At 35.9% G+C, this 27,131-nt stretch overlaps 1 protein-coding gene across 3 annotated transcripts in view; it reads right to left on the reverse strand.

The window, feature by feature from the left end:
• The window catches only part of diaph2.L (diaphanous related formin 2 L homeolog), a 774,648-nt gene that overhangs the window by 185,612 nt on the left and 561,905 nt on the right, over nucleotides 1–27,131 (reverse strand). For all 3 annotated transcript variants that reach the window (XM_041572752.1, XM_041572751.1, XM_018229885.2), the window contains one exon: nucleotides 2,268–2,432. In XM_041572752.1, the coding sequence (XP_041428686.1) occupies nucleotides 2,268–2,432 (165 nt within the window). The remainder of the gene's footprint in view (nucleotides 1–2,267; nucleotides 2,433–27,131) is intronic.

Below are 27,131 nucleotides of genomic sequence, written 5' to 3' on the forward strand. Positions count from 1 at the left end.
TGGATGAAAAGTCTTACCTGTTTTTAATACCCAGTCATTGCTATATGTAAGGGCAACCAATAATTGAGATCTAAACCCTAAAAATGAATATAGCTAGAAATGATGTATTTTATACAATGCACTTACTGCACCAGACTAAAGGTTTGGCATCTTTAAAGTTTCAGTGACAATGCACATGCTCAGTGTGTTCTTAGCTGCTGTTAAAAAGTTGATTGTAGAGGTCATCACAACAAATCATCAGGTAAAAAATTAGGTTCACCTGAAGCTAATGCTACATGGCTGATAATTCAATTCTTATAGAATTTGCCCTGCTTTCCCAGCTGCCATATAATGTGTATCATGCCTTAAATATTCTATATATACATCTTATTGCAAATTAGTCCCTAAGAAGAAGAAAGCCTACTAGAGACAACCTCAGAGGCACAGATCTTTATCTAAAGGGCTGGTACTAACATACAAAATGCAGGAATAACTACTACTATTCACCTTTAAGAGGCAGTTTCTATATCTGTTATTTCAGGCCAGCTTATCAGGCCATATTAGCTGCTTAACATTGAGTGAATATACCAAATACTCTTCTGTATAGAACTTCAGTTGAGGGAGATACTTTGATTACATCCTCTATGTGGATTCTCAAGCACTTATTTATTTGTATTTAGTAAGCATATTCTGTCAACTATTGCCTAAATATGACTTGTTATTAGCTTTCACAGTGACTAGCTAATAAAAGATAACCCACAAAAACTGTGCAAAATTCCATATTACACAATTACATAGCTAATCAGGATGAGCGGGAGAAAATACATTTTCTCCCATGTTCCCTAGTACGTTGGTGTGTTGCAGCTGAGAGATGATGAGTATTTTTTTCATATTTTGTCTTAATCATGGATAAATCATGTTAACTGTATTTTGTTTTCTCCAAGTTTTCTTTTAATTTTGATCAGAAATTTCCACTATAAATATATATAAAACAATCCCCTTATTACTGTATATGTAAACAATAACACGATCTGTCTTTACAAAATCTAAAGGCAAATCATTAGGGGGTGTATTTATTATGTTGTGTTAAACTAAATTAGCCAGAAAAATGGTGTAAAAAGCTGTGTAAAATAATCAAGGTGTGCAGCGCCGGATTTCTTCTCTGGCCGCCCCTAGGCCATGCGGTCCGACCAGGCAGCCGCGCGGTCCTAGCGCCTGCCTTCCCAGCGCGCCGGCGAAAAAACGCCGGCGCATCTGGTGTAATTGAATGGGGACGCGAACGTCCCCATAATGCGGCTGGGCGGCATGCCGCCCCTATTTTTTTCCGCCCTAGGCCCGGGCCTATGCGGCCTTGCCGCAAATCCGGGCCTGAAGGTGTGTGATATTTACGCTGTATGAATGTCAGATTTTTCCGCCATTATTTTACACTGCTTCAGACCTATGTCTGGCGGAAGTTGCTCAAAAAAAGCATGCAAAAAAATTACACCATTTTTACTCTATTTTCTACATGCAAATACCTGGAGATGTATGGCAAATGAGTCTGCCGTTTTTTACACCCCATAATAAATCTCCTCCCTAGTTTTTCCTTTTCTCACAAAAGAGATCCCTTTCATTCAACCACAACGTTTTTCTATCAAACAATCAGCAACACTTTCCTAAATGTAGTATATATACTACATTTATCCTTCATATATAACCATGCACTTATGTATTTTTAAACATTGACTGTCATTTAGGTTAACATTAATATGTATAACCTTCTATTGAGTGGAACCCATTTTACCTTTCTTTCACGTCTTCTTCAGTTCTCCATACAGTCACCCGGGCCCTTGGTAACCTTTCACATGGAGACCTCTTTCCATTGTTTCCAATTGACTCTCTTGCTCCATTCATATTCCTACCTAGCTTTCATTTTTTTTCCCTTTCTTTCACATTTCTAAAGACAGCATCCAAGTGTCACAGTCTTGTGACTTGCTGGTTTCCATGTTGGTCTTAGAAAAGCGAATGTGCCTGGTTATATATAATAAACATGATACAACTACAGAGGCTTCTTATTCAAGTATTGTCTCCTCTGAAAAGAAAGTTTCAGGGACAACTACTGTACATCTGGAGAATACTACCTTTAAATGTATAGGAACAGGAAGCAAGCCAGTGCAAGGAAAATAATATTACCTATACTGTTTTTCAAATTCCAGGTTGAACCACTAAACACAACATATTTGTCCTGTTGTAAAACCAACAGCATAATAATTCTTCACAATTTTTTTTTTGTTTTTTTGGTCACTCACCAAGAATAAGGTCCGGAAACTGCCGAGATCTCCAAAGAACTCCTCCACACTCACTGCTTTGGTATCGAAGGTGAGGTAGTCTCCCAAATTATCGTACAGCTTGTTCATGTGATTATACATGTTAGACAGCTTCTCGTACTGTTCACGGGCACCCTTTGCAAAAATGTAAGTTGCTGTTAAGGAAAAACTTTTGAGAGCTAAATAATTCATTTCTAAATTGAGAATCAGAAAGTAAAATGAAATTATAGCTAAAGCCCTATGCAAAAAAAAAAACATTTTGAAATAGTAAGAGGAGAAAAGTGTTTAAGGAATATGAAGGTGTTGCTTCTACCTAACACATACAAAAAATAAAATTCAATAAGGATGTTTTTAAAATAAACTCTGTTAATCTCAATCACTGCATTTATTTAAAGGCAAGATACACTATATAACTGTTTACACAGGGTACACTAGTAACCCATAACAATCAGTAGTTAGCATTGCCTGTTCTGTTATTTGAAAGCAAACATATGGTTTTTTGCCAAAGGTCACCATACCCAAAACAAACTGGCCTGTGCCTGTTGCTAAATGTTCTAATATCCATGGATGAAAAGGTTCCTAATATATTATAAAAGTATGCTCTATCAACAACTTGGAGGTAGCAGTTTAATGTGGCTTTATAATTACTGAATCTGATCTGTAACAGCTAACAATCTCAGTAATTCATTTAAGCAGAATCATATCTCTTCTGTTGTACAGTTATTGGATCCATTATCCGGAAACCCGTTATCCAGAAAGTTAAGGAATAGACTCCATTATAATCAAATAATCCAAATTTTTTGAAATGATTTTCTTTTTATTTACAATAATAAAACAGAAGCTTGTGCTGGATCCAAACTAAGATTTAATCCTTATTGGAAGTAGAATGAGCCTATTGGGTTTATTTAATGTTTTTAGTAGTCTTAAGGTATGAAGTTCCAAATTACAGAAAGACCCATTATCCGGAAAGCCCCAGGTTTTGAGCATTCTGGAGAATAGGTCCCATACCTGTATAGGCATAATATCACTGATCTGGAATGGTTGGGACCTGTGGGTAAGGGGTCTTCCCGTAATTTGGTTCTCCATATGCTAAATAAATAATTTAAACATTAAATAAGCCCAATAGGACTGTTTTGCCACCAGTATGGATTCATGCAACTTAGTTACCATCAAGTACAAAGTACATCTACAAAATAAAAACAACTTTACTATGGATTCATCATTGTTACCATGTATTCTTCTACACAACACCAGCTTTCATTTTAGCATTCCTGTCCAGTCCTTTATGCCTGAAAGACTGGCCGGTGAAATATATCTCAGCTGAAAACATTTACAAACCGTGCCCAAATTATGGTACCATTAGTGATCTTTTGAACTGAGGGACAGTTTCAACATTTATCTTTTGAAATGTAATCAAACTATCTTCACTCTAGTCTAGTTGCCTAGACGTTCCAATTGCTTTTCAGCTTGACAGTTGTTGATACACGGTAATCACCTGATTGATTCTATACATCTCATGACTTGATGAGATAGCCTGCACATACTGTATCTTGACACATACTGCAAATGCTCAAAGCTAAGAGAATATAGAAAGTCTGTTATAAATAATTGCTGTGTGTATCGGTATTGATCTTGTAACATTCTTGTACAGGACTTGTGCATGTGTGTGTGTGTGTTGACAGAGCTAGAATAATATTTGAAACTGCATTTCTGCAGGGGTTTCTTAAGACCTTGGGTAATACACATTTGACTTTAGCTTAATTCGTAATTTTATAAAGAACCTGTTTATAACAGATTCTTATTTCAGTAACCAAGCAATTTATCATTCTATATTTAGATTCAATTTCCATTCTATTCATTGGTAGCAAAGGTAGCATTTATGAAGCCATGACCCCCTTTATTCTTCTGTCTTTGACCCCACTTCTCTAGCATTATTACTAGTACAGAGACTGACAGACAATTGCTTAGTTAAACATTATGGAGCAACAAGATATTGCAGCATGTTTACAGAGCTACTGCAGGAATGTAAGCCACAGACTGTAAAGTATGTACTCTTTGTAAGTTTAATTTGTCTGTAATACTTATGCACTCTTACTGCAATAGCCTGCGGGGTGCACGGTCAATATCATTTATGTAGTCAATCTGGAGCAAACGATTCCCAGACAAGCACTTCCTTTGTGATTCACATATTTATTTATTTATATACACATATAACCAAGCCAACATTTTGGTCCTCTTTGGGACCTTTATCAATATATATATATATATATATATATATATATATATATATATATATATATATATATATATATATATATATATATATATATATATATATATATAAGCAAATAAGGCATGAATAGAAGTAGTATTGGTTCATACCCCACACAAGTTATATTTAATGAACTTCCAATGATCAAAGCTCTATAACTGAGGCAAGTAACACATATACAGGTATGGGATTGGTTATCCAGAAACCCTTAGACCCATAGACTTTGTTTTTATTAAATATTTTAAAAGTTTTTTAAAAGTTTTTTGTAATAATCAATAGTGATGGGTGAATTTATTCGCCAGGCGTGAAATTGTGGCGAATTCCCGCGATTTACCGCTGGTGAATAAATTTGCGAAACTGCCGCTGTGTTTTGCAAATTATTCGCCGTTTTGCAAATTTATTTTCGGCGAATCGAAACGGCCCAAATTCGCCCATCACTAATAATCAAACAATACCTTGTACTTGATCGCAGTTAAGTTATAATTAATCCTTATTGGAAGCAAAACAATCATATCTGGTTTAATTAATGGATTTTTTGTAAACTTAAAGTATGCTGAGCCAAACTACAGAAAGATTCCTTATCCGGAAAACCCCAGGTCCGGAGCATTCTGGATAACTGGTCCCATACCAGTATGAGAAATCTGCAAAACAGGACTGTTTTATCCACATCATAAGTGATGTTTCTGTATAGTTTATTTTTTAACTGTGGCCTATTTATAAAAAGGAAGCATTGCATTTATAATACATGAGTGCACATCACTCAGATGCTTTACTCATGACATACTATAAAATAGAATTCATAGAGCAATGGATGCCGGCACTACTTGTATGGTAGGTATATTGTGCCTGGGTGCAATAGCCAGAAAATACGGTACAACGTAGATAGAAGTTCGCACTTACAGGACTTAATACAAAAATTCTGGTGTTTATTGGAGCAAAAAGCTAATGTTTCGGCTAGCACTCTTAGACATATATATATATATATATATATATATATATATATATATATCTATATCTATATCTATATCTATATCTATATCTATATCTATATCTATATATATATATATATATATATATATATATATATATATATATATATATATATATATATATATATTTATATGTATATATATAGTAAACAAAATTCTAGTATGTAATTACACTTCTTAATAATATTGAAAATTTGTTTGGCATAAAGAATATATTTCTACATTTTAAACATGGTTTTGCACATGGTATGCAAATGATGGAATAATATGAGACACCATCTGGTCCCTTTTGATACAGAGAGGTTTTTTTTTTTTTCAAATCGTATGGAGGATGATGATTTCAGTGAGAATCTGGAGCGCATAAAAGTTTGCATGAACTTTCTTCTAAACTGTAGAAAACAAGGTGTGATCTGAAATAAACAGGGTTGATTATGAATTTTAATAGACGTTGATAAACATTTTGAAGTATAACGTATTGGTAAGTTGCTTGCCAAAAATATTTACCTAGAAGCATTCCTTAGCAATAATACATTGATATTGATAATTAGCAAGTAACTAAAGAGTGCTTAGGCTACATTCTGTACTCTAGATATCAGAGACCAGCCCCCAACATACAGTACTCTATCCTTTAGTTTGGTAGAGGGATGTTTGGGTCATGCAACAGCAAATTTATCTAATGTTGCTTTTGAATAAAAGGATGCATACATTTGTATTAAATTATATTCTTAAATAGTGATGGGTGAATTTGCGGCGTTTCGCTTCGCCGAAAAATTTGCGAATTTCGCGCGAAATTCGCGAAACGGCGCCGGCATCTCGTTTTTGACGCAGGCATCCGTTTTTTCGAGAAAAATAAATTTTGTCGCCGCGAATTCGCGCCTGGCGAATAAATTCGCCCATCACTATTCTTAAATAATAAAGTGCCATTAAATACCAAAGTCAGGTGTAATACATTTGGGAAGATTAGGAACACAGTCAAAGTCAAATAAAAATAATATCAAAAAATCAGAAACAAACCTGAACCAAGTACATTCTGAAAATGACCAGTAAATGGACCCATGGGACAGGGGAAACCTCAGCATACTGATCAAGAAGCATTTTTTCCCCATTTCAAAATTAAATTACGCCCACTATACAGTATGTAGGGCAGTGTAAGTGTTGCTGTGTATCTGGTACCAGGTATAGCATAAAGTATAGGGCTTTTTTCTTGTGCAGTCTAAGTTGTTTCTCAAGTTTTTTGCATACATATAGAAATGTACGCATTGTTTTATAATGTACAGTGAATTGTATGTTACTAGAGTAAAATATAATGTTTTTCTGTTTAATATACAATATTCAGAGTAATGTCTGGTAGTTGAAATGGTCTATTTGTTTATATATGCATTTTGTAGAGCTATTCTGGTGAAGTATAATATTAGGTTTGGACTGGCCTGCCAGGATACTGGGTGAAAATTGTTGGGCCCTAGGCCCTCTATTTACATTGGTAGTGAAGTGCATCCTGTGCAAGAGGCAGCCGCTCCGTTAATACCAGTGGGCCCACTGGCTCCCAGCCCACCAGCCCGCTTGACAGCCAACCTGCCCACTTGACCTTCACTCTGCACTCACACTGTCTGGCAAATGGCACGTCTTGGAGGGGACCCAGTCACCCAGACATAAAGCTGGCTAGCAATGCTGCATCTGCACATAACAACAACCCATTCTGGAGTGACATAATTTCACATGTGCGCATGAGCCTGCAGCAACAAGTACCTTTGTGACTGAGCGGCTCTGGAAAGTGGTAAGGGCCTGGGCTGGACGGCTGGTAGCAGAACTGCGAGCAAAAAGGGTTACCTACTAACTGGATACTGCTATAAGTTACTACAGTCAACAGAGTTGACAATTACTGGCTGTGCTGATACTGAAGCCTCCATTTGTCCACTGCTGCAGCCTGCAGCATCAGGCTCAATACAAAAATCAAGACCAGCGCCTGTGGCAACAAAGATTAGAGACTACTATGGTGTAGTATCTTTGGTTAAAGTGGTGTCACCCAGTGTTTGATTAACCTTAATACAAGGTGCCTATTTTTCCTCCTTTCCCATTTACACCCTGATTTGGATTAGCGTTTAACAATTTATAAGGCAGACATTCTTTTGTTTCGTCCCATTCAACATGCAAAGAAAACTTCACCAAATGGCCAAAATGCCTACTTACAAACCAAAAAAATTGGAACAGTTGGAGAGACTGTAAGGAGACCGGCAGGACAAAACGTCTAAATGACTGATTATTCCAAAAATTTCATTTTCTCCTTCTGCAGCATCAGGTACTGACATTGAATCTGGCAAGTTTTTTCTTTACTTTAAAAATAAATTAACCTGTACTGTTTCTCTCTCCATTACAAACACTTCTTTTGTATTTTTTTATATATACAAATAAAAAAAAGTAATTAAAAAAATATGTTTCAATGTTCAATCTGTTATTAGTGTGGGGATAAGCAGACACAAAAATATTACAGCAGACTTGTCTAACATATAACTCAGTAGTTATATAGATGTTTATTTCCTCTTAAAATAAAGTTTCACTGTAGTAAACTGTAGAGTAAATTTGACCCATTTTGACTCCCCAAAAAACAAAAAAAAAATTCTCTAAACATATTGAAGTCAATAGGCTGTTTTTCACGTGACAATTTTTAAACAGTGTGACATTATTTTTGCGTCTACGGGCGTTTTTTGGTGGCAAATGCAGTGAAATATTTCCCTCTTCTGTATTCACTGGTAGACTGATTTGGTAAAATCATAATTGTTGAGCATGTTTTCTCTAGGGAAGTGGCGCTTGGGTGGGGATGTTGCACTTTACAAATACATTAGAGGGCATTATAGACTAATAGGAAAGAACAAAGAAAAAGCGGGCAGTGAAGCTGTGGAATTCCTTGCCAGGTGATGTTGCAATGGTTGATGGCGCTGTTCATTTTAAGATTAACTAGTATGATATAGAAATCATATTCTGAGTCAATTTGCAATTGATCTTAATATTTTTTTTATTATTTGTGGTTTTGAATTATTTAGCATCTTCTTCAACTCTCCAGTTTGGAATTTCAGCACATATCTGGTTGCTTGGGCCCAAATTATCCTAGCAACCATGCACTGATTTGAACAAGAGACTGGAATATGAATAGGAGAGGGACTTAATAACAAAGATAAGTAATACAAAGAAACAATTATAATACTATTTTTGGCTTCTGGGGTTTTTGATCCCTATCTGAAAGCTGGAGAGAGTAAGAAGAATAAGGCAAATAATTTAAAACCTATACAAAATAAATGAAGACCAATTGGAAAGTTGCTGAGAACATAAAGATGAACTACCCTTTTAATGCTTTTATGAAGGGCTTGGATTTCTTTTTGTAAAGGCATAGTATCCAGGTATCTAGTATATAGGCATGTATATAAGCTGGTTAGTGTGGATCTATGTATATGCACTGATGTATCATCTGAAGGGTTGAGCTTGATGGACACTGACTTTTTCTCAATTCTAATAAACTATATAACTAGTAGAGCAAAGTAAACTACAGCTGCACCAGTTGTCTCTCACATTGTGTGTACTGCCTAGCTCGGTTTTGTAGCGAGCAGGTTTTGACCCTTATGTTTTTGATAATGAAAAATGTTGCAAAGGAAGCTGAGAGAAGCCTGTATGAAAGTATCAGAGTTAATGAAGTTTACTAATTGAAATTAGCAATCACTGTTGAGAAAAAAATGTAAGTATGCTATACAATGACGGATTTCTTGGGCGGGTGCCCCTAGGCCATGCGGTCCTAGTGCAAGCCCACATACCACCCCTCCTGTGAGCGCTCATGCGCACCTGCACCGTAGCGATGGGGAGCTGCGCTCCCCAGTCCCCTCCGGAGAGTGGCTGGGCGGCATGCTGTTTTTTGTGGCCTTAGGCCAGGGCCTTTGTGACCTCAACACAAATTCACTTATTGTTGGTTGCAGGCCCATGAGATGAGGTTTCCTGGTGGGCCCCAGGCACCCCAGTCTGACACTGTATAATATGCACAGATATTACTGGTGTCATCTATAATAAGCAGAGACTTAGCTGCTGCAAAGTCCAATTTGCAGATATTTTACCTGGTGTCATATATAATATGTGGAGCCTAATACGTTGTCATGTATAGGGTATAGAGTTTTATCTTGTGTCATGAGAAAAATGAAGAGCTATGTTATAAGATATTATAAGTTACAAAGGAGTTCCGTGACCATATAAAAACACGAGGCCGATGGCCAGGTCATTTAACTCCAAGGTGACTTCTAATATCCTCATATTTTGCAACAGGGAGTATTTTATTCATTATAATTCACAAGTTTCAGTGAGTCAAGTGACAGAGATGACATCATAAAGTACCATTTATAAGGATATAATTTACAGGATATTCATGTCTTTTGTGTATTATACACATATATAATATGTTATGCTAAATTTTTCAGGTTAAAAGGATGAGCGTGCCCATCTTAATGTTTTAGCTCATATATATATATATAAATTTATTATCTGGAATGGTTGGGACCTGGGGTTTTGAGGATATTTGATGACCATACCTTAAGACTTACTAAAAACATAATATATACCCAAAAGGATTATTGCCATCGATATTTACCAAAGCAACTTAGGCACCGGTAACATTTTACTACAGAGAAAAAAGGAAATGATTTGAAGAATTGAATTTGTTGATTAAAATAATTAATATATAGTAGTTTATAAAAGTATATACCAAAATATTTGACATGTTATTTGTCAAATGACTGAAATAAAATGAATTGCAACATTAACTTATGTTAGGAAACTTCAGTATCTGTCCGTTTTAACAATGGAAGTTGTTAGTTGACTGTTTACCGGCAATTTTGCTTCTAACCCCCCTCCAGACACCTACATGTATAAATTGTGCCACAAAGTTGATTTAAATGGGCCATTGTAGGGCACCCTTTTTGTTCTTTAACCACTCCACTGTTTCTTTGACCTTTTGTCAGCTTTGAACCAGCTTTTATAAGATACTGAAAAGGGATTTACTGTACATGCACTATCCATTTATCTCTCTAATATGCCTCTCTAATATATCTCTTTGTTACATATGATGATATGATGAGGTTTTTGAGGTGTGTTAGTGTTAAGGAGATGACAGATAAGACATTAGTCACCCCAGGAAACCTCCTGTCCTATAGGTGACAGTGTGCCCAAAATACCTTTGCAATTTGCATTCATTTGAAGACAGTGGCACACCACTATAATCTCTCAAAAATTCAGAAACTTGCCAGGAGATTTCCCGAGGGTGATAAAGCTCTTCTGCCATCAACCTTACATTTGCACAACTTATATTACATTACATTTGGACCAGAAATGAATAACAAGGTCTGGACAGAAAACTATACAATGCTATACATTGTAACATGGGAACTCTAATGGTTTATGGTGAACCCATCTACTGATCCATGTGCCTCTTCTTTACAGGACAGTGTTATACAGAGCTTCTGGTAGGGTTAAGCTGTAGTTACAGTGAAGTACAGTAATGGGCTGTTGGGCTGCTTTTCATTAGGAGGGACAGGGCATCATGTTGAAACAGAAGGAAGAAAGTAAAATGCAATTTAAACAGAACTTGGACAATTTAACCTAATAAGCCTAGCAATCATGTACTGTATTTTGTAAAAAAAAAAAAAAAAAAATCTATAAAAAATATTCTATAAAGTTATTCTATTTTTATCACTGTATAAATTGTTATTATTTTTATACCTCCAGCTGTGTTTGATTGGCAGCATATATTCTAACCAGGCATAATGCAGGAAATCAATTCAGTCTATTTTTGCATCTATATTATTCATGGCATTGCTTTGAGCACCGGATACCCTACTGACATTTTGCAGCTATCTTCCTAATTTTTTAGCCCAAATGTTCTCATTTGTTAAATATGGATTTTTTTCAGTTTTTTCTCTTTTTTAAATGAACCCTTACCAGAAAAACCAAAAGTGACTGTTTTTTCTAAAGAGGCCCAGGCTAACTATCGTCTGTCGTCAGCAACATAGGTTACCTAAACTTATACTGTTACCAAAATGGGGTTCTGTGATCATATGTGAAATACAATGCATACATGATGGACGATGACCACATGTAATTATGGCATATAATAATCTATAGCAGGGGACCATCTCTTGGGCCCAAGTCCAATCATACATGTACATTGTTTCCTTTTCCCCAAAATGCAAAAAGTGTGCATGTGGGCAAAAGTTGTATGCACTACGTAAAGGGAGGAAGGTGGGCCTTCTGATTGGTTGCTATGGGTTACTGCTCCTTGGATAAATTAGTGCCTTTTATTACATAACCCCCTGAGTCTACTAAAAAATATTTGAACATTAATTAAACCTGTTTTGCCTCCTGTAAGGATTCATTATAACTTACGTAGGATAATACAAAGCAAATCTTTTTTTTTTTTTTTTTTTAAATTCATTAAAATGGAGTGTATGGGAGACTGCCTTTCCCTGATTCAGAGTTTTCTGGATAACAGGTTCCCAAATAACAGATCTCATACTTGTACTGTTTTATTATTTTTATATTGGGGACATTCCCTTTTCTTCATGTTAGTGCTGTAAATGAGGCCCAATAAGCTGTTTGTGTGGAATAGCCTATGTAATTTATTGTACTGGCCATTCATACTTAAAGGAAAACTATATCCCCAAAATGAATACTTAAGCAAAACATAGTTTATATCAAATTGAATGACATATTAAAGAATCTTACCAAACTGGAATATATATTTACATAAATATTGCCCTTTTACATCTCTTGCCTTGAACCACCATTTCGTGACTCTATCTGTGCTGCCTCAGAGATCACCTGACCAGAAATACTACAACACTAACTGTAACAGGAAGAAGAGATGAAGCAAAAGGCAGAACTCTGTCTGTTAATTGGCTCATGTGACCTTACATGTGGTTTGTATGTGTGCACAGTGAATCTTACGATCTCAGGGGGCGGCCCTTATTTTTTAAAATGGCAATTTTCTATTTATGATTACCCAATGGCACATACTACTAGAAAAGTATATTATTATGATAATGGTTCATTTACATGAAGCAGGGTTTTACACATGAGCTGTTTTACTCAGTATCTTCTAATAGAGACCTACATTGTTTGGGGGGTATAGTTTTCCTTTAAATTCCTTTCTAAAAGAAGAAAATGCAAAGCCTTTTGAGATTCAAGGTTCTCCATTATACTTCCATGGATGAAGGATACATTATTCAAAGTAGAGTTAAGCATCTGTAATACTGAAAAAAAAAAATCCTTTTTCTTCACTGCTAATTACTTTATAATAGAGAACACCTTTCTACCTGTCATCAAGCTCTCTACCACATTTACTCTAGTGCCCTGCCAACTTTTACTTACAAAACTCTACACCCAAATCAAACATTAGAACACATAGTCAGAACGCAGCTAACACATAATTATGCAAATCTTTGTTAAGCCAGCCAAGCGCAGCAAGGAAAGGTAGAATCATAATCAATCCATATTTCACGTACAGGTATATGTGTGGATAGATAATATGAGCAAACATGAGATAGCAGCTAAGCTAATTCAATGATATATGTAAATTCTGCGGTGTCTTGTAGCCCTTTGCACTATGGAAAAGGTTCATTCACTCCTCAGCACACACAATTAATGTTGTAGAAAGAATAATTAATCATTGCAAACCTAATAAAACTGACGTTTGAAGCTCTTACAGGATGCATCTTTTTAAATGAATAGATGAAAAGGAAGAAGCATTCTGGTGGAATATTGATGAACAAGGAAATGCCCTGTCCTGTATGTGTTCCATTCTGATGTGGATATTATGGAGTTTATCACAGTCACATGTGGAAACCATTAGTGGAAAAATACTCAGTTGCACATACAGTATTATTCAGCTTAGCTGCTTGCAACTTTCTTCTTTGATGACATTAATCTTTATAATGTTTCTCACCCAAGAGGCATGACATATCAAGCATTCAGGTCAAAAATGATCTTGTTTTAGTACATATTTTATGTACTTAAAATAAACTGCTACAAGAAATAAAATGAAAACATCTATGTGCAAAGGCCCACAAATAACTATACACAAATGCAGCAGTCACTCAGACTGAACAAGTTTTTGTGCACAACTCTGAAGATGATTCCGGCAATTTTGTGTAATTCCAATACTATTAGTTGTAGCAGCCATAGTTCTGTATATCATTATTACAAATTACAGAGTAAATACCTGGATGGGATTATAAATAAGTAAGAAAAAGAAAAGGGAACCCACTAATACAGTTACCCCACTCATCATATCAGCCAATAATTGGCCAAGAGTGTATTATTCCGTTGAAGTCTTCATGGCCCCTTATGTTAGAAAGGCTAATTAAATAAGTTATTCATCACCCAACAACAAAAGATTGTGCACACGGATTAACCAAATCGTATTAAATTCAAAATATGTATTAGTAGCATTTTCTACTGAAACACCAAACTCAAGTCATATGACTATACCAAAGATAGAGAGGCTTATTTGCTAAAGGTCGAATTTTAATGGTATTAGAGATTTTTGAGATTGTGATTAAACTCAATTCTGTAAAATTGCGAGTTTTTCAGACAATTACAAGTGAAAACAAAATTTGAATGGCTAAAAAAGTGTCCTATAGGATTAATGCACTTCTATGGGACCCCGACTGGTTTTCCCTGGAGAAGTTTTGTATAAGAGTTTTTTTGTGGTTTGTACACTTCATATGACTACCGTTAAATGCAATAAAAATGTGGTGCCAATGATTCCTTTTCTCAGTGCTGTAATATATTAAACATCCATTCAGCAATAGTAGAGGGGGGTCTCAGTTCAGTGCTTTAGCATAGCAAGAACAAGGGAACTGAGCAAGAAGGACGGTTTTTTTTATTCTTTTTTCAGTACTGCTCATGGATGAATTGATAAATGCCCTGAGAATTCAAACATCTGTTAAGGTTATGCCATTCTCACAACTGGATGTTTTCTTTTTAAATCAGTTCAAATTGATAACTCTCCATCTGTGCAGCTGCTGAATATGACAAAATCCAGAACAAAAAAAGACACAGTAGATAGAAAAAAAAGCAGTGGGACTATACACCCATGGTGAGGAACCTTTGGGCACCCATCTGTTGTTCATCTGCAACTTAAAGTCACTCTGTTCTAACTGCTGTGCGACTGAAGATAATGGAATGTGTCATTCAAATTGTTCATTCATTGGGTAGGTTATAGTTTTCTAGTCTATCAAGGAGATCCAGTCAGTGACTGCTCTGCTGAACTGCAACTTCCATTATGTTCAGCTAGCCAAAAGTATGTAGGTTAATCATGAGACAGATGACTGAAGAATGGGGATCAATTCTATAATTAAACTATATTATTATATATTCAGACAAAACTCTCCAAAAATACATAAATTGTCATAAATGTCTTGAAAGAATGTCACAGGCTTTGAACGAGCACTATGGAAGGGAGGGACGTTTAGTCTAGATCAACTCCACTAATGCAGTCTTGTTTAATTTGACTTCAAGAACAGGGTGGCATGAAAGAGCTATGTAGAGATATATATAGATATGAGACCTGTTATTGAGAATGTTTAGGACCTGGACTTCTCTGGATAACGGATCTTTCCATAATTTGGATATTTATACCTTAAGTCTACTAAAAACTCATGTAAACATTAAATAAACCCAATGAGTTGAATGTGCTTCCAATAAGGATTTATTATATCTTAGTGTGGATCAAGTACAATGTACTATTTTATTATTACAGATAAAAAAGGAAATTATTTTTACATATTTGAATTATTTGGATAACATGGACTACATGGGAGACAGCTTTCAATAATTCAGAGCTTTCTGGATAAAGGTTTTTCTGATAACAGATCCATTACTTGTACCAATATAGAGTACATTAAAGAACAGAAAAAATATTTACATGGCAGGTTTGAAAAGGATATTTAAATGGCAGGTTTTGGAAGGGTCGAGAGAAAGGTTATTTTGCTGTTCCTGCTTACAGTGTTAATGCATGGTGCAGCATCTTGAAATGATTGAGTATGGAATATTAACTGCTAAATATCGATTCATGCGCTGAGCCGATGAAAAACAAATGATATCATTACATGTTATTATTATAACACATTTTTGGTATAAAGCTTTACTTTTGAACAAAGGTGCACGTCTTTTTAAGTGCATTGATCAGTTCTAATAGCTGCAAGTTCTTCATAGAATGCCAAACTGGGGATTGGCTAAACATTGCAAATACAGGGTCATTTTCCATGTTCTTTATTTGAGTCTTGGAAGGAAAAGAGTTATTCTGATTTCACTAAAACCAAAAAGAAAAGGGTGGGATATTACTTTACAAAGAACTCTGGGCTTCTGTTCTAGAATTGGCCGCAAGCCACGCTGCTGAAAAGTAATATATGGAAATTCCATCCCTCCTTATTTCCTGCTCTTCATCCACATCTCCTCCAGAACAATTTTTTCTCGGCTTATTGACAGAAACCAGCCGAGCAAAAAGGACAACTAGGATTACAACACGAGTGGATGCAGGACAGCAGGGGAGGAGGAATATTGTGCAGACTGAAATTTTATGAGCACTCTACAATGATGCACTCCTAGTTTTACTGTGCTTTTTTTCATTGTCCTATACAAAAGGATTTTATAAGTACAGTTCATTTTAACCTCTGCTGAAAGGACAGGTGCTGTATGAAAGCAGCTTAGGAATGAAGATTCTTCACAGGGACAATAGAGCTACTCCGACTGTATCGACTATGGGATACAATGACAGTGCCGAATCATGAAAACATCTTGAGTCATTTTGATGACTGAGTTGATAAGGTATAATCAGACAGACCATATTGCTCTTGCCATATGGTCCTAAACTAATAGCTCAAACACAGTGTTTCCTTCACATATGTCTCATGTAATTAAACTACTCAGGATCAGTGTGTTGGCTATTTGTGGTGTGTGTCCATTATTAGTCATTCATGCCACATTTACTTGAGTTCCAGTGTAGTCCATTTATTATGCACATGAATGCAGTGCATAAGTAACAAGAGAAGACATTTGTCTAGTGTTGTTTCCCTCGACATGAACTTATCACTCCATCAGGGAATGAACCGTGAAAACTACCCTGGAAACGTGTTCATTTGTCCATAGTGTATGATTTTGCGCATAACAGTGATTCTGAAACAGCAAGTTAAAAGCTGTAAATCTTGTTGAAGAAAGTTTCGTCAGCGCCACTGTTGCACCAGTGTCTTACAATTATAATGCAGCCAAAATAGATTCATAACCTAAATGAAACTGAGATTTTGGAATCATTAAAACACTTTACCAGACTGCAACCTAAATGTCAGTATAAAATCACTACTATTACTATAAATACTCAACACACACCAGGCCAAAGAAACACATATGACAATTTGGTGGCTCTAACTTTGAACTTAAAGGAATTGTTCTGTGTAAAAAAACTGGGTAAATAGAAGGACTGTGCAAAATAAAAAATGAAACTTGCATACGTGTGACTTGAAAATGTTTCAAATAAACTCCCTGCTTTGCAGCGCTCTTGTTTTCCACTGATTAGTTGCCAGTCATAAGCCAATCAGTGACTTGAGAGGGCCATATGGGTCATAAGTGTTTGCTTTTGAATCTGATCCTCATGATAAGAATCAAAAGCAAACTCGCTGAACAGTTTTGTCCCATGTGGCCCCCTTCAAGTCGCTGACTAAGAGTTAGAGAGATGAAAAGCAGGAAGTTGGGTTTTGCCAATTATTTCAGACATCCAGTCACTCCAGCCTTGATAGATTGCATTTTTTCTAACTATATTAGATTGTTTTTTATTTTGCACAGCCTAACTGCAGTCTTATTACCCAGTTTTTATTTTTACACTGAAGTGTTCATTTAAGTGACAATGCAGCACAAAAGTCATACGAAAAAAAAATTAACTATGTTTATTCAGGGATTTAGTTGCACTTCTCCAATGCCCCATAGCCCATGTCTCCCATGCATGCTTATAAGGTAAGCACCAGCTGTCATGATCATGAGCACAAAAACACTTCCAGTTAAGTTGGCCATGCACCATTAGATTGGCTTGTTTGGTAGTCAAGCAGATCTTTGCCCAATATGACCACTCAAGTGGTAAGGCAGATAATTTGGTCCCAGAACCAATATTTAGAGAGAACTACATCCAAGGCTGGCAGCTATCCTTGCCTGAGTTTCCAAACTTGCTGATCAATATATATCTGACAATTATGGAGGCCAGACCACTGACTCAGATAGAGATACTGACTGATGACTTGGTAATTTCTAAGTACAGTATGTGGTTCCTGCTTATGCTCCTTGTTGGGGCGAACCAAATGATCATGGGGGGCTCCATTTTCTGTTTTGTTTTGCTCCAGCCATATGAGTTCCATACAGTTCCATACAAGTTTGTAGTGCTCTTTCTTTGTAACTCTATGAATCAAATTAAATACCACTAATCCCTGTAAATAAGACTGTACTGGTGACCATACATAAAAAAATATTTCTCATTTTAAACACACTGATACTTTTTAGAACCAGAAGCATGTGAAAAAATACTAAATAATTTAGAGGTCCCAGAATGGTCTACTGCAATGCTAGCAGGAAAGCAACTAGTAATAGTGAATTACAAACTGTGAAAAGACAAAGTAAAGGCCAAGCAATAGGTTCGGGCAGACAGCAATAAAACCAGTATCCGTATTCAGGCAGGAGTCAACTATTAGAGTAACAGGCATGAGCAGGAAATGTATAAACAGAAGCCATCTTGAGCAAGGATTAAAGAACAAGACCCAGAATATATAGGGGCCAAAGTACATCCTGACAGCAAGACCAGCCAATAGAAAATACCTGCCACTTGATGATATGAAGGGTCCAGTGTATCAATGCCAGCAGAAATGCAATTGTTGACCAGTGCATCCAAAAGGAGGAGAATATTTCAGAGTAATAATAGCCTAACAGCTAATTTGTTAGCATTTTCCCATTATATGTATGTAATGCTTTTGGTATGAGTAATAACATAATAGAAAGTTCATTTTATTATAATTTGATATACAATGAATACAATGCACAGCACTGCTAAATGATATTCACTGTACATACCTGTAACATTTCATTACATTCCAAAACATGATTCAAGGTCTCAGAACAGCAAGAATTATGTAATGTATGTGTTCCAATCAGTGCTAAAATATCTAAGGCTGAAATATGTTTTATTAATAAAATGATTGTTATCTATTCTGCCTAGCTGCTATGCTAGGCTTTGCCATGTAGCTGCTGTTTATTACCTAGGACACAGTTTTCTTTTTAGACTGTGCTCATAAATGCAGTAAAACACAGTTTTATGGCCAAGACACAGCTCAGGGCTCAAGTCATCCTAACAGCATGAATAGACGGTGCATGTAAACACCTGACTCCTCCGGCTCTGAATTCAGGAAAGAGTGGACTTATATTGTCCCACTGGATATTAACTTCAGGGAGATCCTGATTTTCACATTCTGAGAATATAAATGGCACATTGGTTTGATCCTTCACTCAACCGACTGGGGGAAAAAACTAGAAAGATCTTCCAACATTCAGAATCCTTCACCATTATCTCAAAGCACAAAAAGAGACATTTCTGACAATCCATCCAACTTTTAAGAAGCCCTGTGATTTTTAAGAAAAGAAAGAAGTTGTTTTGTTGAATTATTCCAGGGAAAGTTATATAGCTTATAAATTGCCGGACTGCTTGTTCCTGCACTTTTTTCAATTTTTCTTTTTTCGGATCTTGAAAGGGTAAGAAGAGGAGTGAGTGGGAGAGAATAAAGGAGATGAAAAAGTAAGCTAGGGAAAAAGAAATATATAGAGAGAGTGTGGGGGAGAGATGGAGAAGTCAGTGGCAAATGAAATGAAAATGTCTTTTATCATAGACACAAGGAAAAAATAAATGTCATATAATGCTGGAAATTTTCTACATCTTCTTTATGGCTTACAGAATATTCTATATATGCTGTATGTATATATGCCATAAGTAGCTTCAAGTGAGACTTCTTGTCCTAGTACAGAGATTTCATCAGTCTATACTAGAAGGTGAACTATCACGGACACATGCGCATGTATGTATCAGGATAACATAGTGTACAGAGACAAAATTAAAGGCAAGGTACACTGAACTGCTTCCAATTAATGAAAATGGCTGCTCTACTGTTTATGGCACATGGTTGATTTTCTCATAAAAAACACCACCTACATTTTCTGACAAAAAGAAAAGTGTGTGCCATCAGCATTTCATGTAAATTATTGGCACTGCTTTTAATGTATTTATTTAAAAACAGATGTAAGAAAAGAGTAAATAAATATGTAAGTGGACAGAAAACCTAGGTTAAAATCTAATTCTGCCAATCATTGTGAAATAGTAAAAAAAAAAGGTTGTCACAGCAAGTTAAAAAAAAGGTGTCACATCAAGTTTTCCAACACTCCACCATTGACCAGTGGTCTCCTCTAATATTACTGGGCTTCTCAAATCTTTTCCCACCATGACAACTGTGGAACATTATCAGCTGCACATGCATATATTGCTATTATTGTTGCAGTATGCATAATGTTACATTCTTACTCTTATACCGTTCTCTACCTCCCACCCTTTATTTTTCCTAGTCATTTTTGTTCAAGCATATATTCATGAAATATTTCATCACCAGTCACTCACTTTGCAGAATACTTACTGAAGTCACCAGATCATCTGTTAATTTGAAATAGTGTTACAGAAATAATAACAAAGCAAAATATCTTATTGCCTTCTACAGCATACTGCAAAGATTAAACTCAAAAAGCTCAAAATACTTCATAACCCATTAAGATAACATTGTTCTTTACAATTTGTAATGCATGAGGAAGAATTGCAAGAATTTGCTCTACAGCCTGTGCAAGTAAATGAGAGATCAGTTTAGATTTAAGGCTGTTTTGTTTCTACTAATGAGTAAAGGCCAGATAATTAATACTTACTCTTAAGTGGCTTAGAGCTAATTAATGCAAAACTGTCCTTCCAAGCAGGTGAAGCATTGGCACAGTAAAACCCCAAAATATGGGTTTCTTTCCTACATTTATAACAGATTGGCAATAAAAATGCTAGTTATATGGCATCATTCTCCATAATATCCCAAGTTACTAAATGAGTTTGGCATGTCACTTTATTATTTTTTTTTTCTTGATGAGAACACATCAGGCTTGTTAGTGTGAATAAAAAAAGAACGTCATTGTAAACTGCAACAATTAAAATTATTCATGCAAAATATGTATTTATAGATATGCCACTGGTTCTCTGTAAATCTTCTCCCTCCCATTTATGCCAATGAGTAACATCTGTGATCACTCTTTGCACAGAAAACAATGAATATTGTCTGGAAGTTGAAACGGCAAAAAGGAAAATATTTATTATTTCATGCAAATGACAAAATACGCCTTGATCTAAAAAACGAAATTAAACATGCATTCATTCCATCTTCTGGTTTTTATTTTAATCCTTGTTTTAATCCTTGTTCTTTTCTAAAAAAAAACCCCATCATTCTACCAGTCCAACGTTTATGAAGGTTTGACATTTTTTTTAATTTTTTCAGATATAGTAAAAAGGACCTTGAAAATAGCTTAATATATAATTAATATATGGATAATATACCCCCTACTGTCATTTATAAAGATATTATATCACAAGGAGTTATGTGACCATATAAAAGCACGAGACCGCAGGCCGAGTGCCTTTATAAAGGTCCCATAACTCCAAGGTGACTACTAATATCTTTATAATTATCCTATATTTACAGTAAAACCTTATTTCATGTGGGCGAGTTAGTCTAATGTGTTAAAGGACATGTAGGGTTAAAACTAGCCTTTGAGTTGGATAGGAATCTTATTGTAGTCCTTTAAGGCACTGGTGCAATTCTTTCTGCTGAACCTAACACCTGTGTTCTTCTAGCCCACAAAGGTTATCAGACAAAGGGATAGAAAAGTCAATAGATAAGTTAGAGAGTATGTTCCAATGAGTTTTGTGAGTGACTGGGGGAGTATGTGGGAGACTGAATAGAGGAAACAACTGCCAGAATAAGTCATCAAGGATTTCAAACCCCTTTAAAGGAGAGGAACTAACTTTTCCAAATGAAGGGAGGCTCTGAAACCAACATCCCTCCTTCTATGACCCTTTGGACTCTTATGGAACCATCAGCCCTACTGGATCTGCGAAATCTGGAGGAACAACAACAACAACATCAAGGACTGCAGTATACCAACCTGTCTGTAGCTTGGATACACATGGACTAACTGTGGGACTCTCTAGGTAAATCCTGCCAGTTGGTGGCGCTACATGTTATAAACGTATGTATCAAAATGGCACCAACATCTTGTGCTTATTAAAATGTCTAGAAAATACTATCCCCAATCTTTACCTTCTCTTGCCTGATACATATATTCTGTTAAGGTTCATGGATCCTGTTACACTGTCCACCTAGAGACTGGAAACCTCCCAACTTTATACAACTCGTCTCTATAAATGTTGACTGAACCATAAGGAGCTACTAACTGCATGCTGATAAACTGAACTCTGTAAATGAAAACAGTTTGTACTAAAATATGGTAGTTCTTTTGCACCTTTTTAATAGCAAATTATTACTGTATAAACAACATTTATTCGCTCCATCAGTTATATGTTTGAAAAGACTATGAAACATCAAAGGCATTTTAGAAGTCAAAATAAACCATCATGAGATGCTCTTAGCATGTAAGGTTATATTTTAGGAGTTTGTTACCGCCTTCTCAAAATTAAATAATATATGATTCTCATATATTTCTCTTCGAAACATTCTGCAGGGCTCTATGAGCAAATTGCAAAAGCATGACCTTTAAGAACCGGCAATTTTACGCCTGTATTTGTACCACATAACAACTTTGCTGAATATGTGTTCTATTCCATTTATGCATTTCCTTTTCATACGGCAAAAGTCCTTTTAGACACAGATCCAATTTTGTATTCACACTTTTTCAAGTACATATCTAATTAAAACCAAACCAGGGAAGTTGCCCTTCAGGGCGTAAGGGGAAAAAGGAAACAACATAGAACAGCATTATGTGAGACAGAGAGATCAAAGTCAGCATTATGTAAAGCTGGAAGAACATATGTGACTTTGGCACATTTTAAACTAAATTGCAAATCTCCACGCTCAGTCATGGATGCTTAAAATTTAGATTCAAGCTATGAATATTATTATTATTTTCAGCTACCTTTACGTAACAAAAATGATAACAATGGAAAAATCTTAAACTGCAGATTAATTCCTGGCTGTATCACACACACAAGACCAAACATACGATCAACAGTGTCTTAAATGACGGTAGGGATATAATTAATTATAGTTATATTTTGAAAAAAAGGTGTGTTTAAAAAAAAAATGACTTACTAAATTTTCTTTTATTTAAAATAACAAATTGTACTTATATCCCAGGTATCCCCTGCACTTACTGGGCCTGTGTGCAGTACAGCTATGGGACCTGTTATCCAGAATGCTTCATTTAGGGTTTTCTGGATAACATATCTTTCTGTAATTTGGATATCCAAACCTTAAGGGGCAGATTTATCAAAGGTCGAAGTGAAAATTCAAATGAAAGAAATTCTAATTTTTAGCTCATTTTTGTGTACTTCCGATTCGAAAACCCCCAAATATTCTAATTTTTTAATTTATCATGTATTGTCTCTATAAAAATTCAAATTCAACTATACGCCATCTAAAACATGCTGAATTGCTGTTTTAGCCTATGGGGGTCCTTCTAGAATCTATTTGGAGTCAATTGGTGGACTTAGAAAAATCCAAAGTTTTTTTGGGGAAAAACTTACTTTGAAATTGTTCAAAAACTGACTTATTCAATTGAAAATGGACCTGTTTGGCAAAAAAAATCCCTTTGATTTAATTTCGGTTGGTCTTTTTGAATTTCGAAGTTTTTTAAATTCGAAATTCGACCCTTGATAAATCTGCCCCTAAGTCTATTAGAAAATAATTTAAACATTAAATACACTTCCAATAAGGTTTAAATATATCTTAGTTTGGATAAAGTATAAGGTAATGTATTTTTTTAATTGGATTATTTGTATAAAATGGAGTCTACACGAGATGGCATTTTCTGTGGGGCTTTGGAGCTTTCTGGATAATGGGTTTCTGGATAACTAATCCCATGCCATAATAGAAATGAACAAAGAAATCCAGGACAGTGCAGAGGATGCCTAGGCCACCTAAACATTATGGCAACATGATGCTGATAGCAAAAGTAACCCAGGCCAGTGCTTTTTTTAAAAAAAATAAACCTGGGGTAGGAAGTAACAAAGTAGAATTGCTTGGCACACCTCTTTTAAACACAACAAAGGTACTGTAGCCACAAGCTGGAAGAAACCTAATTACAAGGATGGATTTCTCCCTTGGGTACCCAGGTCATAAGCAGGATCAAGTGCCAATCTGCGGTGTAAGACATATGGTACAATCTTTCTCTAGGTACCCCCACTTGGCAAAAGGACGGATGTGTGCACCTTGTATCCATTAAATATATTGCTAATAATTTGCACCGATACATGTTTTGTGTTCTAACTGTATGTTAATGGGGTCATATGCATTACAGTATGTTAAGCTATATTACATTTTTAATTAAACCCAAGGAAAGCCCTGGAGCTCTAAGCGCAGGGGCTGCATGACAAGGGATCTGAATGACCAGCAGCCAAATTATACTGGTCTAGGTCAGAGATGTGCAGAATCACATGTAGCTATGTTTAAGTGAGAAGGAATGAGTTAAAACAGGACATGGCCAGGCCCAGGGGCGGAGTAAGAGAGGGATGTGATGTCAGGGGAAGAAGCAGTTCACTTCCTTATCTTCTGAGCAGGTAGAAACATCCCACCCACCTTCCCCAATTTTGCAAATTTTATGAAATGTAAGGAGTTTTCTACTTTATGTTCTCATATTTTCTATTAATAACTGAATATGGATGTTTTCATGAAAGTGTTGTTATATTGTGGTTTCTGTATCTTTACACATTATAATTGTGAGAGTCTGTATTGTATTTATTTATGTTAAATTAATGTGAATCGCTTGATCCAGGGAATGTTTCTAATCGCCATTAGAAGGTACTTCACTTGTTTGTATTTAAGTACTAAGTAGCCAATAGATGGCGCTATACCAAATTGTATAAAATGTGTTCACTTATGTGCAATCAGTAGCTTGAGGAAAGGCTGGTGTAAGCCTGAAATGTTGCTGTGCTGTATTTCTGTCTTAGATGAAGCCCTTCAAATAAAGGCTTTTTAAGAAAAATTACTTTGGACGGTGCTGTCTATACACAAAAGTTGCAAAATTTCGGCAGGAAGTGGCTGCCTGAGACGTGCACCTGATTGACACACTAACTCGTTGGTGAGTGCTGACTTCTTATCTATTGTGCTGATAGCCATTGGGGTCAGGAAGCATAATTGGCACTGGCTTTGGACTGGGTTTTTTGCCTTCCTTTGGATCAAAACAGTGGACATATGACATTATATTTTAAGTTTTATTTGTCACAGCAGCGGTAGGACCTTGCCATATTACTGCACAGGTAAGTTTAGAAAAGGGAGAAAGGAGGTTCTCTCCTGTGACTGCACGGTGGATTGATTGATTCAGACACTACTACTGCTTGTGCTAGGGGGCAGCCTGCTTGGATTTCCTATCATCGACACACTGCAGATGCAGGTCCAGGCAGGGCTGCTGAACTTCTCTCATGTTGGCTGCAGAGCATAGTAGTGATGTCTTGTTAAATTTTGGATTAAGCTGGCAGGGTCCTATTTATTTAATAAAATGTGAATAAATGCTATGGCCATTTTACACCCATCTCTGTCTCCTGGTTTCATTAAGGTATGTAATAATGGGGTCCAGTGGGATAGCTCAATGCGAAGGGTCAAATTGAGGAGTCCCCTTGTCATGTGTTTTTGTCTGTTATTGTGCATACAACACTAAATAAGTAGACCACTTTTCATCACAAAAATTGCACTGATTGTCTCCTTTTGAATATTGTATACATTATAAATACTTATATTTATATTTTGTATACATTGTAAAAGCCTTACCTGCTCCCATGATTGCCAAGTTTGCTAACTATTCTCATTGCAAATGGCTGACTATACCTATATTTTGAACTAGTTCTCCTGCGGATGATTCCACCTCGTCAGATCAACATTTCCAACAAAAAAAAAAAACCTCCCTGCTGATTAGCAACAATCAATGCTCGGTTCATACACATCTCTGAATATTTTACAAGCCACAGAGGTGTGATATCACAGCACTCTCTCCTCTGTCTACTGCAAAAGACCTTCAAGTTGATTTCAAGGTTTTTAAACATTTAAAACAGCAGCCCATCTCTATCTATCTTCTATGTTTCCAAGTAAGCAGGAAGAGCACTTATTGCTTTTAACAAAGTTTAATAATATGTGATGATTCCTTTGGAGTAAAAAAACTAGAAATCAGCAAAGATATTGAGGTATTTACTGTATCTAAAAACTACAACATATAAGCTGACTTCAATGGGGTGTCCAATTTGAAAAAACAAAGTGAACGCTATCATATGTTAAACGAGAGTGCGAATGACGACTTTTTTTTATCATACGCTTTCTTTTTTACTGCACATTAAACCTGGAAGTTTTTTATGCTGCTCTCTTCTGCTCTCTTCTATTCTAAGACTATGGATTACTGCAAAAAAACACAATATATTTTACCATAACTATTTTTTTCTAAACTTATAATATGTTTATTAATTAGTATGATCCAAAAAGAAAATTACAGTTATAAGCATGCGTTTTGTTAAAGGGGATTTGTGGGGTTCTCCAAACCTTTTTACCAAGGAGCCACATTCAGTTGTAAAAAGATTTGGGAAGCAGCGCAACATGTTGCTGGCTAGCCAATGGTTGGGGACCACTAGTTGTCCAGGGACCAAACGATGCCAACATTTGACTTTCATTTTAAACATGTGGCCTATTCACAAATGCTTTAGTTGGACAATTTTCTAAATTTAGAATAGATTTACTCATCTAATGGCTTTATTTTCAACTATAAATAACACATGTTCAATTCTTTATCTCTTTTAAAACATACTCAGCCATAATCCTTATGTATGTATCTGACTGCAAATGTAGACCTAATACATTGACTCACAGGACAATTGGAATTACTAACCGTGACCATACCCCCCCCCCCTGGACCTGCAACCTTCTGCCCACAATATACCTTATCATTGATATAGCTGGCCTGTGTTTGATCGACCCTCTGCTCCCCCCATTAGTTATGGGCACAGGACTTGCATAGGTAAAAAAAGAACCCTTTGGATTTTGGACCTGCAGATAAGTGCATTTCTATATACACATAACAGGTCATTTTGTACCCCCATATACCGACCCCACCCAAGTTAGAGCCAACAGATTTAAATCACAGGAGCAAATATGTATTGAATAAAATGCATTGATATTTAAAGGCTACCCCAAGTCACAAAGAGACAAAAAACACGCACAGCTGAAAGAATCATTCCCA

Source organism: Xenopus laevis, chromosome 8L (assembly GCF_017654675.1).
Source record: "Xenopus laevis strain J_2021 chromosome 8L, Xenopus_laevis_v10.1, whole genome shotgun sequence".
NCBI lineage: Eukaryota > Metazoa > Chordata > Amphibia > Anura > Pipidae > Xenopus > Xenopus laevis.